The following is a 17016-nucleotide window of genomic DNA, read 5'->3' on the forward strand; positions in this document are numbered from 1 at the left end:
CCACAGAAGCCAGAAGATTTCAGACTCCCTGGGAGTGGATTTATAGATGATTGTGAGCCACCATGCGAGTGTTGTCTGGGAACCGAACCCAGGTCCTATTGAAGAACACCCAGTGTTCTTAGCTATTGAACACCCCCTGACCCACCCGTGACCTTTCTGGTCAAGAAGACTTGCTGGGCAAATTTTAGGACAATCATGTAAAATGCTCAAGTGAGTATAGAAGCATATGTAAATGCTGAGGCATTAATCTAGGAAACATCTAGAAGGCACCTGAAGGAAGTTGCGTGGCTAGCCAAAATGGAGGAGCAGAGCCTTTCCCACGCTCCTGTTTAATACTGACATATTTAATAATTACAGTGACTAGCCTAGGGCAGAGGAGTGCAGCTTAGTGGTAGAGCGCTGGACGAGCATATGCAAGGCCCCGAGTCATAGCACCATTAAAAAAACAAGAGCGTTAACCTAAAGTTATCTTCTGAGATTAGGGTCTCACGTAGTCCATGCTGCCCTCAGACTTGATGTGTAGCCGAAGAGGACCTTAAGGTTCTGATCTTCCTGCACCACCACGCTCAGTTTTATGCCATCAGACCTAGGGATTCTCACAAGCTAGGTAAAGTCTCTGCCAACTGAGCCACGCCCTCCCCGGCCCCTTCTGTAAGTGCTGAGTGTGCTAAGTCGTGTGGTCATTGTCTGTGCACCTTGCCTATGATACTGGAAATCAGTGAAACCATAAAACAACATAAACCGTGTATTGTCAGTATTGCAAAATGAGACAAGAGTTACCAGTTCCGGTGAAAATTAGAGAGTAGGGTCAAAGCCTGGACATTGCAAAGGGCTTACTTTAAAAAATACATGTTTCTGGGACAGACGCCAGTGGCTGGAGGAGAAGGAATGCCTGATTCCTCTCCCCCACACGTTCTTCTTTCTTCCTTGATGATCACAGACCACTGGGTCTCTGCAAATTCATATTTTCACAGGGAGGAAGTCGGAAGTAGTTGGAGCGACGGAGTCGTCTTGGAGGCAGGCCAGCCATCTGCCTGCAAAGCTCATCTAGAGGAAAAGCAGAGCATTATGGGAGGATGCCTGACCGCATAAAGGGCTCTTGTTTTAAGGGAAAGGAAAAAAATGCTTCAGTGTGATAGCATAAAAAACACGTAGGAAGAACTGGGCGGTGGTGGTGCGTGCCTTTAATCCCAGCACTTGGGAGGGAGAGGCAGGCGGATCTCAGTGAGTTTGAAGCCAGCCTGGTCTAACAAAGCAAGTTCCACGACGAACAGACAGGCAGGACCGTTACACAGAGAAACCCTGACTCAAAAAACAAAAACAAAACAAACAAAAACCTAAAACCAAAAAAACCACACCGGAAGAAAAGACTCGGGTTAAGATACTCAGTTTTTCCACTTCTGGATTCTTGGAACTTACTAGAAAGTTGCTAACCTTCTATGGACCTCTTTGTGCCTTTCTGTAAGTCAGCACTAATACCTGACACAACGGTGTGTTTGTGAGGACTGGAACGAAACAACGTGGGCAAAATTAGTTTCCTTTGTACTCCCAGCTGCCGGCCATGGACCTCCTAACTAGAGAAATGAAGTCCGGTCCTTCCACCCGCATTTAGGTGTTTACAGTGGCTAGCTCCGGTAAAATCCCCCGAGGAACTCGAACAGTGCCTAGAGCACCAAACACTCATAGTCAGTGTCAAGGTGTTTCCCTCGCAGGTGGCTTGCACGGAGCCAAGGGGGGCGAGCAGCAAGTTTCCTTCTGCGAAGTCAACTACAGCTCTTACTCATGAACCCAGCGCAAAGCTGGCTGCTGAGTCAAAAGGGACCGGGTCTGTGGTGTTGACACCAACCACAGCCGCCGTTCGGGGCTGTCCATGGCGAAGGTGAGAAGAATGTTTGTTCCCACCACGCATGATCTACAGCCACACGGTTTGGTGCCTCGAAAATTATTCTTTAAACTTCTTCCCACCTTCCTCTACCTTGGGAATGTCATACTGAGCGATGTGAATGGTTTCTCGAATTGGGGGAATGTTTATAATGTAGCCACTCTCAAAATGTCCTACCTATTTTTTTTTATGTTATGGGTCCTACCTAAACCCTCCTGTCTCCAAACATGTCTGTGTTCTTTTTAGAGCTGTGAACAGGGCTGATGACCAACATGGCCATTGGTTCTATTATTTGTAGTGAGGACTTGGCTATTCCCCAGGACTTCTAAAACATGGCATTAAACAGCGCAAGAAGGGCTAGGGAAATGGCTCCGCAGTTAAGAGCACGGGCTACTCTTGTGGAGAACTCAGGTTCGGTTCCCAGCATCCACATGATGGCTTCCAACCATCTGTAACTCCAGTTCCAGGGTTCCCAATGCCTTCCTCTGTCTCCCATGGGCTGTGTGCGTGTGTTTACATACATACATTTGAGCAAAATACTCATACACTCAAGATTTTTCTTTTGTCTAAAAAATAAAGTTTAGAAACAGTTTGAGCTTCAGAAAATTCTCCCCGTAGGAAAGCTGGGCTTGAGGTCTAGCTTGGAAGGGACCAAGGGATACTTGGGTAGGATATAGTCAGTATATTCAGTGTAGCTTCCAATAGGGGCTGACGGGAAGCAAAAGAACCGCCCAGCAGCCTCCTTAGGAACCAGACGTCGGGTCCCACAGCATCATACTCTGCTCTGTTTACCGCTCATAACTGCCCCGTCCACTCCCCACACAGACACCAGCTCACCCCGTCCACTCCCCACGCAGACACCAGCTCACCCCGTCCACTCCCCACGCAGACATCAGCTCACCTTTCATAGCCTCATGCTCCTTACAGACAAGTCGGGAGCAGATCTCGTTGTTGATGATGTACATACGCCGCAAGCTGCCACGGTGCCAAAGTCATGGGCGAGGAAAGAGAAGGAGACGGTGAGAGGGTCCCAGCCAGGGTCCCTCTTCAACTCCCTATTCCCCACGGGGCCTCCCTTTGTCTAGATTTTCTTAAGCAGGTAATTTTGAAAAATCTTTCCCTCAGGGGATGGAAATGGTTTTAGTGATAAAAACAAAACAAAAGGTGCGATATTAATTAGGTGCGATATTAATTACTCATCTTGGGACACTTTGCATAATACACTTGGTGTCAGGTCCTAATACTCCTGTCTGTCGTTTTCCACCTCAGAGCTGGGTCTTTCGCTACAGCTAATTCAACCCGCATCTCTTACCATTTTCCTTCCTAGATGGCCCTCACCTCCACGGGAATCTATCAGACTGTTATGTGGACACTTGAACCCAGACGCCAACTTCTAGGCAGCGTCTTCAGAAATGACTGAGGAGGTTATGCCTATTCAGGTTATAACCTCTGCCCCAGCAAAGGGGTGGGTAGAGGGGTCTGTGGTTCCGTGGTGAGTGTTCATGAACTAGTTACTGACCCAAACACTACCATGACGGAAGGGGCTCTCTGGACATTCTGAGGTCTCTTACCTGGTGAAGCAGACCTGATGAACACACTGTTTGACTGGCCGATGTACAGAGTACAGTCTTGTGCAAGCAAATTTCTCATCCCGGCACTCTGTCCAACACACACACAAAAAATAGGGAAATCCCAAATCTAAGAAGTATAAATAAAGGGCCAAAGGGCAGGAGAAGGGAGACAGAATCGGGGGAGATGGAGCAGTTTTTACAAAAGTCACTGCATTTTGGGACATGTCCTTCTTGCTTACCAAAACAGAGCAAGAGGAAATTGATTCAAATAAAATTTAGGTGTTTCCCAACCTGGAAGCAAAAGTAGGCAAAATAATCTCTGAAGACTCATCTTGGGGAAAAACAAAAAGTCTTTCTAGGACTATTCAGGTAGTGCTGTGAAATATGACCCTGAAATCTGGTGGTCTCTTTCTGAAGAATCTCAGGTACAGGGCCCTTGCTCTGTTCTCTTGTTCTTGGCTGTAGGTGTGGGTCAGAACTACAGGAACCAGTGTCAAGCATCCTGCCCACAGTAAGATGGAATCTGCAGTCAAGCTGATTTATTTCCTAATTCATTAATTACCAAGTAAAGTTCAAAGGTAGTTTAGGGAGAGGGTGGTTTGAGGACCAGTCAAAGGTGGTCACGTCTTTCCCTGTGGCTTTTAGGATAGAAGATCATTTTGAAAAGAGGAAAATGAACTTGGGGGTATGAAGAACCCTGGAGCTACTCCTTGGTGGAGAACTGGAAAGAAACTAGAAAATGAGCCTAATATTCCTCAAAGGACAAGAGAGAAAAAATCTTTAGGGAGAAAAGCTTAAGAAAAGAATGCACTAAAGTAATCATGGGGCTGGAGAGATGGCTCACTGGTTAACAACACTGGCTGCTGTTCCAGAGGACCTGAGTTCAATTCCCAGCACCCACATGGTGACTCACAACCGTCTGTAACTGTAGTCCCGTGGGCTCTGATGTTCTCTTCTGGTGCAGATGAGACACTCATACACACAAAGTACATAAAAAAAATCTTAAGAAAAAGAGAAAGAAAAAACAGTCAGGCGGTGGTGGTACAAACCTTTAATCCCAGCACTTGGGAGGCAGAAGCAGGCGGGTCTCTGAGTTCGAGGCCAGCCTGGCTTACAGAGTGAATTCCATGGCTACACAAAGAAACCCTGTCTAAAAAATCCTAAAACCAACCAACTAAATGAAAACACACACACACACAGAGAGAGAGAGAGAGAGAGAGAGAGAGAGAGAGAGAGAGAGAGAGAATAAGTAAAAAAAAAAATCAGAAGACCCTGTGCATGTCCACAGTGCACACCCCATCTGTAACTACAGCTCCAGGGGATCTGACGCCCTCTTCAGGTCTCCAACAGTACTGCATGCGTGTGGTACACAGACTGACACACAGACAAACACCCAAACACATAAAATAATGATAATAATAACAACAACCATACCTGCAGTAGCATTTTTGTCACCGGCTGAGGCTGGAAGGCAGACATTTTATTCCGTTATTAACAGTTCTAGAAGGTCACCACCTAACTACTATGTGGTTCACTTAGACCCAGTCAGGATACTCAGAAATAAAGAAGAAACACATTGATGACTCTTAGCAACTTCTGGAAGGGAAACCCCAGGCTGATTTCAACCACACAGCAAAGAGACTTAGGCATTAAGATGGAATCTTGGCTTTTTACCTTTCTTTCATGGAGAGTTGAGGAATTTGTTGAATTAATGTCTAAATTTAACCCCAGCACCCAGAAGCAGAGACAGGCAGATTACTGTGTGTTCAAGACCAGTTTGGTCTATACAGTGTTCCAGGGCAGTCAGGGCTACACAGTAAGATCCTGTCTCAACAACAACAACAACAAAAATAAAATAAAACTTTTTTAAAGAGATGGGAGCTCTCCCTATGTGACCCAGTTTCAAACACTTGAACTTAGGTGATTCTCCTGCCCCAGCCCCTCAGATGCTGGGATTACAAGTACCTACTACCATACTCAGCAACAACTAGCAAATTATTAGAAACCCAAGCCAAAGGGTCCCATTCCTCAGATGACCTGCGCCTGAGAGCTGGGCAAGGGGACCAGGAACTTCTCCCTAGACAAGGCCTCTACTCTATAAGAAGGGGTTCCTAATCACAGCCTCTTTGATGAGAGGTTTGGGGTAATGAATAGGAGGGGCCAGGCTCACAGCCCACACTGACCTAGGTGTAGTTTATGTGTACCTGGTTTCTAGGCAGGAGGTGGGGGGGGGTGTGAGGAACCAGATTGGCAGGACAGTTATCTGGGAGGACGTCTCTGGAAGAGTTCTTGATGGAAAGAAGAGCAGGAAAAGCCTAGATAACCTCATCTATGGCTTCCTTCCTTCCTTCCTTCCTTCCTTCCTTCCTTCCTTCCTTCCTTCCTTCCTTCCTTCCTTCCTTCCGTCCTTCCTTCCTTCCTCCCTCCATCCCTTCCTTTTTTTCTCTTTCTTCTTTGAAAAAATTTAAACTTTGTTTTTATCTTATGTGTACGGGTGCTCTGCCTGCATGTTTATCTGTATATCCCATGTGTGCAGTGCCTGAAGAGGCCAGAAGAGGGCACTGTATTCCATAGGATTGGAGTTGAGATGGTTGAGCGCCACCATGTGTGTGCTGGGAACAGAACCGGGTCTCTCTGGAAGAACTCTTGGTCACTGAGCCATCTCCCCAGCCCATACAGCATGCTTTTGGACACACCCTTGTGCTGGCTGACTAATTCCCAATCTTGTGCTTCTCATTTGGATCCCAATTCTGAAGTACAGCATACACAGGTCTAACTGGAAGGTCTTTTTTGGAGATTCTTCAAATTCAACACGCCATTCCCGGTTTGCTTTGTTCGTTGAGTGACTGGCACCACCAGCATGGCTGGGAACAGGCCGTTGTTGTCACAGCCCTTCTCCCATGCCGCCGACCTTTCACGCCCACTCCCTCGGCCTTTCTTCAGCCCAGCCTTTACTGGGACTCCTGCTTCTGAGTACCAGGCAGCTTGTGGTTAAATCCTTTCCCTTCCTAGCCCCGCAGGTTGGGGAACAGCAGTGGGCTACAGCGGTGAAAGTGAGGGTCTTCCCAGTGCACAAAACTGATTAGACCCTTCCCTGGCCTTCATAGCCCGCCCTGCAAGTCTTCCTCCTCTTTCCTTATGAGGGAGTCCCGCCTACTCATTTGATTCGCTCTCCCACCTGCCTTTCAAGAAAACTACCCAATCAACAGGAGCCCTGCAGAAAACCCCTCCCTGCTCAAGCTGAGCTCAGTGAGGACCACTTCCAGTCCCTTTTGCTTACCCCACTGATAGCTGTTTGTGGAGCCGGGTAACAATGCACATCTCGTTGTCTATTGGGCAAAAGGTACCCGACAGAAGAAAGTCTCTTTTGTTCACTTTGACGCTGACGTAGCAGCTGGCGTTCAAAAACATTTGTTAACAATAACCTAGGAACCTGGGTGTGGTGGCCCACAGATCTCTGTGATTCTGAAGCCAGCCTTATCTATGTCTAGGCCAGCCAGGGCAACAGAGAGAGAGATCCTGTCTCAAAACAAAACAAAAAAGCAAAACCACAAAAAACAAACAAACAAAAAAACCCCAAACCAACCTAGGCTCAGTGGTGCATTTCAGTGTGGAGCACTTGCTTAGTATGTATGGAGCCCAGCTCCAGCCCTAAGAGCAACAGCAGGAAATCCAGGCCCTGTCTCCTTTTCTTTCTATTTCCTGTTCTCTAAAGAGCCCGGTTTCCTCCATGTGCCAATCTATCCTTTCGCCTGGGTTTGCACACTTTTCTTGCCCTCACCCACCAGTCTCGGAAACACCGAGAGATCTCGTCTCTGCATTTTGTATATTAAACCGTACAGTTCCCGCTTGCTCCAAACGAGCATTAACTTAGCACAAAGGGCTGGAAGGATGTAGGGAACAAACTGTATCTCTGTTTAGGGCACTTCAGCAGCTGCCTTGCCTTCTGTATGGGCTCTGGGGAAAGCCCAGAGTGGCCCTGGTGGCCCTGGGATCCCAGATCCGAACTCACCCAGGTCATCTGTGGAAGGTGTGATATCAGCCAGAACTGAAAAGGCACAAAACATTAGGTGTGAGAAGGGTCTGGGAATCGCGAGGGCGGAGGAGACAAGGGAGCGCGCTGACGTCAGAGCAAGGCAAGGTGTACGTCCAGGGGAAGGGAATTATATCAAGTAATTGAGGATTTTTTTTTTTTTTGCTTTTTTTTGAGGATGTTTTTGAATGAATATTGGTGCTCTTAACACACCTATCTTCGAATATCTTTAATATACAGGTCTTTTTTTCCTTTTTTTTTCTAATGTGCCTGGTGTTTTGCCTGCATATATGTCTGTGTGATGGTGTCAGATCCCCTGGAACTGGAGTTACAGACAGTTGTGAGCTGCCATGTGGTTGCTGGGAATTAATTGAACCTGGGTCCTCTGGAAAGCAACCAGTGCTCTTAACTTTTCAGTCATCTCTCCAGCCTCATACAGGTCTCGTTTTGTTTTTGTTTTGTAAGACAGAGTCTCTCTGTGTAACCTGGTTGTCCTGGAACTTGCTCTGTAGGCTAGGCTGGCCTAGAACTCGCAGAGATCCACTTGCCTCTGCCTCCGAGTGCTGGGATTAAAGGCCTGTGCCACCACCGTCTGGCCCCTTACAGGTCTTATTTTAGCTATTGATACACATTGTTCCCCTCCTTTTTTAAACTTTACATTTGTTGGTTTAATGTGTGTATGTATGTGCCTACACGTGCACAGATGTGCATGTACATGTCAGAGCACATGTGTGTGGAGGTCAGAGGACAATTTTTGGGTGTTTGTTCTCTCCCTTTGCCATACCAAATTGAGCTACTCAGGCTGAGTAGCAAGCACCTTTGTGGTTTTTGTTGTTGTTTTTTTTTTTTAAATATTCATTTATTATGTATACAATATTCTTTCTGCATGTATGCCTGAAGGTCAGAAGAGGGCCAGGCCTCATTACAGATGGTTGTGAGCCACCATGTGGTTGCTGGGAATTGAACTGAGGACCTTTGCTCTTAACCGCTGAGCCATCTCTCCAGCCCCCAACACCTTTGTGTCTTGAGCCACCTTGTCAGCCCTGTTCCTTCCTCTCTGGAAACTAGCAAGCTTCTCCCCCTTTTTAGATCGCTGCCAAGTCACTGAACAACACACCCATGACCCCCCCTTTTCCAGAGCTAGAAATACAAGATCAACTCAGGAGCTGGAAAGAAGACTGACTATTACAAGATCATGCCATTCCGTAAGAACCGTAGTAAGCATCACCTGTTTCATCTGTAGAAGGGTCATTCACCAGATCTGCAGAGACAAGAAATGGGATGGGAGGTGACGGGAGCGAAGGGGCAGCTGGATATGGGGCTGTTTAGCTGGACGAGAGAGAAGGATTGGAATTAAGGCAGTGGACTCGGGCAAACCAACAACAGGTACGATGACAGAGAGCAGTGGAGGACTGAGGCTGGCACGCTCCACTAAGGAGGACAAAAGGCCGCTGTGTGATCTCTCAGTGGGTCACTGTCACCCTCAGGCCTTTCTGTCCCCAGTGGCGGTAAGCAAACGCCCCAATCCGGACTGACTTACTAGGGTCTTCTGTGAATGTCTCAGCCACATCATCTGAAAAAATAAACAGAAGAGATTTTCCTGGGCATCCCACCCTTGCGATTCCAGTCAGTGAAACTGCCTGGCATAACCCCCAGTGCATTGGATCCTGTTGACCTCGTCAGCTTTTTTCCCCAAACCTGGCATGCACTTCAAATCTCTGACTAGAATGGTTTGTTCACAAATAAACAGGTAAATAAAGTAAAATTAAAAATAAATAAGTTAAAAATTAAGAGAAAGTATCTCTAAACGACCAAATAATTGATAACCACTTTGCACTTTTTTTTTTTTTTGAGGTAGCGTCTCAGGTAGTCCAGGCTGGTGTGCAGCTCACCGTGTAGCTGAGAATGACCTTGAACTCCTGATCCTTAAGTCTCCGACTCCTAAGTGTTGGAATAATAAACATGTGTTCCCATTCATGCCTGGTTTTGTGGTGTGTGTGGGGATCAAACTCAGGGCTTTATGAATTTGGTGACTGTACTACCAGTGTGGCCATTAATATTCTCACTTTATATAGATACTTCAGGGCACGGTTATCTCTATATTTTGAATTATGGTCATGCTTGTATCCCAGGCTCACCTGGAACTCAAAATCCTTCCGTCTTAGACTCTCAAATGCTGGGATTATAGGTGTGAATTTACTCAGGCTCGGCTGATATTGCAATTTGTGTATGTATGTACGTGTCTGTGTGTGTGTGAGTGTACAGAGTAGCCTAGAGTCTTACACATGTTAAACATAGCTTCTAATGTGCTAATATGTATATTCTAATGTGTCTGGCTCAAACACTGTATTTTTTGTTGGGGGCAGGGGGAGTTTCAAGACAGGGTTTCACTGTGTAGACCTGGCTGGCTTTAATTTTGCTTTGTCTTTTTTTTTTTTTTTTTTCCGTTTTATGGTTTTGAGGAAGGATTTCTCTGCGTAGCTTTAAAACTTGTCCTGAAAGTTGTTCTGTACACTAGACTGGACTCAAACACACAGAGATCTGCCTGGTTCTGCCTCCCAAGTGCTGTTATTAAAGGTATGTACCACCACTGCCTATACAAGATTCTCCTGCATCCGTCTCCAGAGTGCTGGGATTAAAGGCATGTGCCACCACTGCCTAGCAAAACGTGTATATTTTCGTTATACATGTTTAAGGTGTACAACATGATGTTTTGATACATACATACAAAGTGAAATAATTATTGCGGCAAAGTAGTCACATTAATATATGTATCTCCTCACATGGGTTGGGGGTAATAATATTTAAACACTATACTCAGCAAATATTTCACCTCTGACTCTGGGCTACTGTCATAATCCACTCTTCGCCACTAGAGGGCAGCAAATTCATGTAGTTTGCCTTGGCCTTTTTTTTTTTTGGCTCATTTCCAACAAACTTCAGAAAGTAAATGAGATTAAACCTCTAAGAACAGTTTTCTCCAGCCCTGAGTTTATTCATTGTTTCTTTAGAAAATGTTTATTAAGCCAGGCATGGTGATACTCACACACGGACGGCATACATAATAAAAACCCGTTCCCCAGAGCCCTGTCCCCTGAGCCAGGAGTGGTGGCACATGCCTTTAATCCCAGCACTAAGGAGGCAGAGGCAGGTAGGCAGATCTCTGTGAGTTTGAGAATAGCCTGGTCTACATAGTGAGTTCTAGGACAGCCAAGGTTGTTACACAGAGAAACCCTGTCTCAAAAAACCAAAAAGCAAGCAAACAAACAAACAAACAAAACCAAAGAACCAGTACCAATAAAATCCTGTCTCCCTCTTCTAGAAAGTTCTTTGTTTGGTTGGTTGATCTTGTTGTTGTTTGCTTTATTTTTTGTTTTTCGAGACAGGGTTTCTCTGTGTTACGGTCCTAGCTGTCCTGGAACTAGCTCGTGTAGATCAGGTTGGCCTCGAACTCACAGAGATTCATCTGTCTCCACCTCCCGAGTGCTGGGATTAAAGGTATGTGCCACCACCTCCTGGTTGTTTGTATTTGAAAGTCAGGGTCTCAGTATGTAGCTCTAGGTATCCTGGAACTCAGTATGTAGATCAGGCAGGCTGACCTTGAACTCATAGAAATCCTCCTGTCTCTACCTCCTGGATGCTGGTATCAAAGGCCACCAAGTCTGGCATCAAAACGTTTTTGAAAGGCAAAAGGTTACAGAAGTCCTGAAAAGTAAAAACACAATAAAATAACCTTGCTCTTCTATTCTGACCTCATCTCAGAACCAGAGATGTAGTTTTTGGTTATGGTGAAGCCCCCTGAAGTTTGAGCACGTTCCATGCTTCTCCTTGGGAGGCAGCGCTAGACCCTGGGAGTAAGAAATTCTGCATCTTCACCTGGCCCTTGTTGTGTGGCTCCTGTCTATAATCTCAGCACTTGGCTGGTGGAGGCAGGAAGATCTGAAGCTCAAAGTCAGCTCACAGGAGACATTGTGGAAAAGAAAAACAGACAAGAGGAGCCAGGTGTGGTGGAGCACACCTTCAATGCCAGCAGGTGGATCTTTGTACGGTCCAGGATGAGCTCCAGGACAGCCAGGGTTGGTACGCAGAAAAACCCTGTCTCAGAACAGACCGTAACAAGACAAAACAAAAATAAAGGAAGAAAGAGAGAAAGAAAGAAAAGAAAAAGAAAGTGGAGAGAGGGGAAAGGAAGGGAGATAGTCGAGCAAGAGACTTGAATTTCCTTTGTAGTTTAGGGGCTCACATTGGTTATTCCTCATTTGATGTCCAAGGCAATGCTTTTTCCAAAGAATTATAGACTCGAGAGGCGGCTCAGCAGTTCAGAGCGCTTGTCGCTCTTGCTGAGGACCTGCGTTTAGTTCCCAGCACACACTTGGTGCACGAACATACATGTAGGCCAAAGCTTCCTACACATAAAATAAATAAACCTAAAGAATTACGGAGAAAGGATGTATCTTATTTTAATTTCAATTATTTTTGTATGTTGTCCTTGCACGTATGACTGTGCTCCAGGCCAGAGAGGCCAGAAGAAAGTTCTGAATTACCTGGAACTCATGCATCTGAGGCTGGACTCAAACTCCCCATTTTGAGGAGGCTTACTACCACATCTGGCTCAGAACACATTTTTGGTTTTTGTTTTGTTTTGTTTGGTTTTGGTTTTTCAAGACAGGGTTTCTCTGTGTAGCCCTGGCTGTCCCGGAACTCAAAAGTTGGCCTCGAACTCACAGACATCGGCTGCTCCTGCCTCCACAGTGCTGGGATTAAAGGCGTGTGTCACCACCGCCCGGCACAAAGTTTTGATAACAAGGAATCCGTGCCTGTCCCATTTCCAGAAGATATTTGAAAATTTATGGACTTAGATCATTGTAGTGGCTGTAAAGGGGTGAGGGATTCCTCAGGGTGGACCGCGATCCCTCCCGATCCAGCCTCTAGAGGCTAGCCCACATTCCAGTCTCCCTCCCAATCCAGCCTCAAGAAGCTAGCCCACGCTCCAGTCCAGCCACACAGAAAAGCGGTGAGGTCCCAGCAGAGCAGTTGGGAGTGTGGCAGCGCCTGTGATTCCCCAGGCCAGATTCTCCTGGGGCCAGCTGGATCTCAGTTGGAAGAATTCTATATGAACAACCATCTAAATGTTTGGGGCTGGAAGGTCGCTGAATGAAAAGAAATCTCGGGACAGTTAAACCAGAATATCTGCCGGAGAATCACAGGCCAGGACAGGTCGGTAAGCAGCTTGGCGGACCCAGCCCGGGGCGGCAGGTTAATTTCACCACTGCTAAAACCTGAAGGTTCAGACCCTCAGATTTGGGTATAACGGGAAAAGAAAAGGAAAAGGGGTTTTAGCTCCTTCTTTTTTCCCCTTTTTTCTTTTTTTAGACGAGGTCTCACTGCAGAGGTCCTGGTCCTACTTTGGAACTCGCTATGAAGATCAGATGGCCCGAAACTCAAAAATCTGCCCCTTTTGCCTCTTGAGTGCTGGAGTTTAGTCCTGTGCCACCATGACCCCTTTAGTTGTTGCTATTATTATCATTATTATTGCTACTACTATTTTGTATTTACATCTGCCTTTTTGTTTTGTTTTGTTTTTTATTTTTCAAGACAGGGTTTCTTTGTGTGTAGCCATGGCTGGCCTGGAACTCACTCCAAAGACCAGGCTGGCCTTACACTCAGAGTTCAGCTGCCTCTGCCTCTTGAGTGCGGGATTAGAGGCATTTGCCACCCCCACCCCCACTCCCCATCTGACAACTGGCATTTTTTTTAAAAAAAAAATGAGTTAAGATAAATATACCAGAATGTACTGTGCTTTGCAAGTGTAAAGCATTATTTTATAATTGTTTTACATATGTCCCTAATATATACTGATTGCTGTAGGTGCTGGTACAGAAGATTAAAATATAAAAATGAGATGGCTGTAATGTAACGCCTTTAATCCCAGCACTCAGGAGGCAGAGGCAGGCGGATCTGTGAGTTCAAGGTTAGCTTGCTCGATAGAGCAAGATCCGGGTCAGCTGAGGCTACACAGTGAGACCCTGTCTCAAAAAAGAAAGAAAAAAAAAGCAAGAAAAGGACTTGTATGGGTTGGAGATGTAGCTCAGTGAGTAGAACCCTTGCTAGGACACATACAGTAGTGTTCAGATCTCAGCTCCACGTTAACAAAGATTAGTGAGGATGTGTGTGTGCGCGCGCGCGCGTGTGTGTGTGTGTGTTTAGAAAAAGTTTTAGCCAATTTCCTACCACGTCTTTGCATTTTTATTTTCTGCTGTTCATGTGCCTACATGGCTCTTTCTGGAGTCTGAGGGTGCAGGCCAGTGGTCAGCAGTAGCTTAGCCTTTGTGTGGCTTTGGGTTTTATCCACAGCATCACAAAAGTAGTAAGGAAACAAAGCAGAATCCCCAGCCAGTAAGGAAAGAAAAAGGTGCGGGGATGTAGCTCACTTGTAAGACTTTTGCCTAATATGTAAAGACCTGGGCTCAGTTTTCAAGATAACAAGCCACGCGTGGCGATGCACGCCTTTATTTTTTTTTTTATTTTTATTTTTATTTTTTTTTGCTTTTTCGAGACAGGGTTTCTCTGTGGTTTTGGAGCCTGTCCTGGAACTAGCTCTTGTAGACCAGGCTGGTCTCAAAACTCACAGAGCGATGCATGCCTTTAATCCCAGCACTCAGGAGGCAGAGGCAGGCGGATCTTTGTGAGTTCGAGGCCAGCCTGGTCTACAGAGAGAGTTCCAGGACAGCCAGGGTTACATAGACAAACCCTGTCTCCAAAAGTAAAAAAACAAAAGGAAGAAACAAAAAAGATCGCAGATAATAAAACAATAGTAATGCTTCCTGTAAGGATTGCCTGGAGATTTCTTGAACGAGGTAAAAGACGTACAGAGTGAAGGAGGAGCCTGGCACCGAAGGCATCAGTGGACAGACATTTCAGGGAGAGCAGAAAAGGAGACGAGGTTTTATGAATGGGATGATGGGATTGTGGGTACTAGCGCTCCCGCCTTCCATACCTTGAAGTGAGGCTCGCTGTCCTAGAACACATTCCGGTCTGAGAGTCTCATTATGTATCCCTGGCCAGCCTTGAACTCAATCCACTTGCCTCCTCTCCTCGAGTGCTGAGATTATGGCTGGTCCACCTTGCCCAGCCCTAGATCAGAGCCTCAACTCTCACTGTTCTACATCATCCCAACAAGGATCCCACTGACCCCATAAGAAATCTTCACCTACCTCCTCGTTGGCCACTGACCCCCAGGGGCAGCCAGTCTGTCACAAAGAGAGAAAAGGGATGTGAGTGGCCCCAGCTCTTTCCTCTGCAACACTTTTCAAAAACAACCCAGAATACAGAATATCTTTGGGATTTGTCCCTGTATATTTCGATACAAGACCACTAGGCTCTACATAAAACTAATGAAGCATTAAAAAAAAGAAAAGAAAAAAAAACCCTCCGGAAAGACAAGTTCTTGAGAACAAAATCCGCTCTTGCTCCGCCCTGACTCAGTTTCCTCTCTTGTCCTGAGTCCCAATCAGGAAGGAACAGGGTCCACAGAGGAACCCAGCAGCCTTCTGAGTGCACCTCGCCTGGGCCCACAGCTCCCGAGTCAGCTGCACACCGGGCAGGGCAGAAGAACTGCTCTGTCAGCCTTCAGCTGGCAGAGAGGGGGGAATACAGCAGCCTTCCTTCCAAGCCCCAGCTTGCCTTCTGTGGCAAAGTCTTGAGCTGGATTCCACGGCACGCGTGCTTTTCTTTTGTGTGTAGGCGTCGCGGGACTTCTCTCACGTATGTAAATATTCTTGTGTGTCTGCCCAAGCAAGCACTAGGTGTAAATGTGCGTGTTTTTTGCTGCTTTCCCTCAAGGATTTTTCAGGTGGTCTCTGGATGTTGTGTAACTTCTTGTTCCCATGGTGTCTGTTGACTTATACATGTATATGCATCTCCTCTCTCGTGATTAATAAGCTCTGGAATTTTAACCTCACATCAGTTTCTTAGGTATCCCATGTCTAAGGTCACCTCTCGTCACCCTCGGCACGCTGGTCTTTGACAGGGCGTATCTCTTCCCGGGCTGTGTCAGCCTCTGACCCCTGCCATCTGACCCCCAGCCCCTTGCACACGTACAGCTAAGGAGCTAATATGTTAAAGAATCAGAACAGGGACTCACCAGAGGGAATAATGAGAGCCATGACAAGCAGCAGGGACCTGGACCCGAAGAACGGCATGTCTAAGGAGGGAGAGGAGAACAAGAACACGCACGCTGGCGAGAGAGGGCGGAGTCTCGCCTCTAGGGAAAGATGCTATGCACCCCTCTCCCTTTGCCACCCTTCAAACCCTCTCATTTTCTCTTTTCAGACCAAACCTTTGCTTATCTTTCTTCCAACATTCATTTCCCCTCACATCTTTTCTTTGATCACTTCTCATTCTCACTGCCACGACTCTTCTGCAGAGAATGTTTTTAATGTGAGTCTCCTTCCAGGTCCAGGCTGGTTTTGAACTCCTGGTCATAAGAGGGTCACCCCTCCTTCCTCAACCCACCGGGTAGCTGGGAATAAAGGCATGTGATCAGGAGGAACTTTTGTATCCTGATTCCACCACACTTGGCCCTGCCCTGTCGCCTCCTTCACTCCTAACACCTGATCTTCCCTCCGTGGGCCTGTGTCTTTTTAAGTACCATCCGCTCTTCTTGGTGCACCCTCTCTTTTGAATCCCATGCGTAATTGGGAGAGGGCTTGGTTCTCAGTCAGGGACATTCTTCACCCTTTAGTGTACACATGCACAGCCAGGCACACACAGACATTCCTTCTATATAGTTTGGAAACAACTCACTGTCTACAGTGCTCCGCTCTGTCCACCGTGTCCTCTGGCTGCTGGATGTGTCTGTCCGTCTCACGCTTACCCGCTGTTCCGCTTGGTCTGGGAAATAAGATGAACACAGCCACACCCTTGGAAGGACTTCAGATTTGGCCTGTTCTGAAACAATGAGATGAGAGAGAGCAAGCAGAAGAGAGAGAGAGGGAGGGAGGGAGGGAGGGAGAGAAGGAGAGAGAGAGAGAGAGAGAGAGAGAGAGAGAGAGAGAGAGAGAGAGAGGAGGAGGGGGCCAGGCCAGAGGCTTAGAAAGCAATGTTACAATAAGGTTGGAATGAGAAAGGAGATGGGAATTTGCAGCCACTCACACCCTCATTCCAAAGGTTATGACCACACTGGAGAGGGAGCTCAATGCTCCCTCGAAGGGCTGGCCCAAGCCCACATCTGCCCTCCTTCCATTAGCCCACTTTCCCTCACGCCTTTGGCCCGCTTGCCTTTCTTCCTTGGGTTCCTGTTTAACCCTCTCACTTGGCGTGTTTTCCTGAACCTCTCCAGACTGTTTCTATCTCTCTGGCTCTCTTCCGTAGTTGGAAGAGAACTCCTTTCTCCCTTTCCCGCTCCTCTCTTCCCTTCTCTCTCCTCTTCTCCCCTCCTTACCTTTCCCCTCTCTCCACTCCCTTGTTTAAGTCAGGGTCCTGACCAAGCTGGTTGCAGACTCCCCATGCTCCCTGTGTAAGGCAAGATG

At 46.8% G+C, this 17016-nt stretch overlaps 1 protein-coding gene across 3 annotated transcripts; it reads right to left on the bottom strand.

The window, feature by feature from the left end:
• Nucleotides 1-722: 722 nt before the first annotated feature.
• Mfap5 (microfibril associated protein 5) lies at nucleotides 723-16669 on the bottom strand. Of its 3 annotated transcripts, XM_057780924.1 has the most exons (11): nucleotides 16640-16669; nucleotides 16292-16378; nucleotides 15630-15689; nucleotides 14701-14736; nucleotides 9027-9059; nucleotides 8715-8747; nucleotides 7466-7501; nucleotides 4888-4917; nucleotides 3454-3541; nucleotides 2784-2857; nucleotides 723-1047 (listed from the first exon to the last, which is right to left on the bottom strand). In XM_057780924.1, exons 3-11 carry the CDS (start codon nucleotides 15685-15687, stop codon nucleotides 935-937), a joined length of 501 nt encoding a protein of 166 aa, XP_057636907.1. In that variant the 5' UTR covers nucleotides 15688-15689; nucleotides 16292-16378; nucleotides 16640-16669; the 3' UTR covers nucleotides 723-934. The 3 variants fall into 3 exon arrangements, with proteins under 3 accessions (XP_057636907.1, XP_057636900.1, XP_057636915.1); XM_057780917.1 differs by lacking the exon at nucleotides 16640-16669 and having other exon boundaries at nucleotides 16292-16480; XM_057780932.1 differs by lacking the exons at nucleotides 7466-7501; nucleotides 16640-16669 and having other exon boundaries at nucleotides 16292-16480.
• Nucleotides 16670-17016: the final 347 nt, after the last annotated feature.

The sequence above is a fragment of the Chionomys nivalis genome, chromosome 1 (genome assembly GCF_950005125.1).
Source record: "Chionomys nivalis chromosome 1, mChiNiv1.1, whole genome shotgun sequence".
In the NCBI taxonomy this organism is placed as follows: domain Eukaryota; kingdom Metazoa; phylum Chordata; class Mammalia; order Rodentia; family Cricetidae; genus Chionomys; species Chionomys nivalis.

Bases quoted from the DNA above. Each gene is read 5' to 3' on its own strand.
- Mfap5 (XM_057780924.1), bottom strand. From the start codon at position 15,687: ATGCCGTTCTTCGGGTCCAGGTCCCTGCTGCTTGTCATGGCTCTCATT. The intron at 7,502-8,714 runs GTGATGCTTACT...GTGCCTTTTCAG, and splicing joins CCCTTCTACAGATGAAACAG to TTCTGGCTGATATCACACCT. The intron at 2,858-3,453 runs GTAAGAGACCTC...GCACCGTGGCAG, and splicing joins CATCAGGTCTGCTTCACCAG to CTTGCGGCGTATGTACATCA.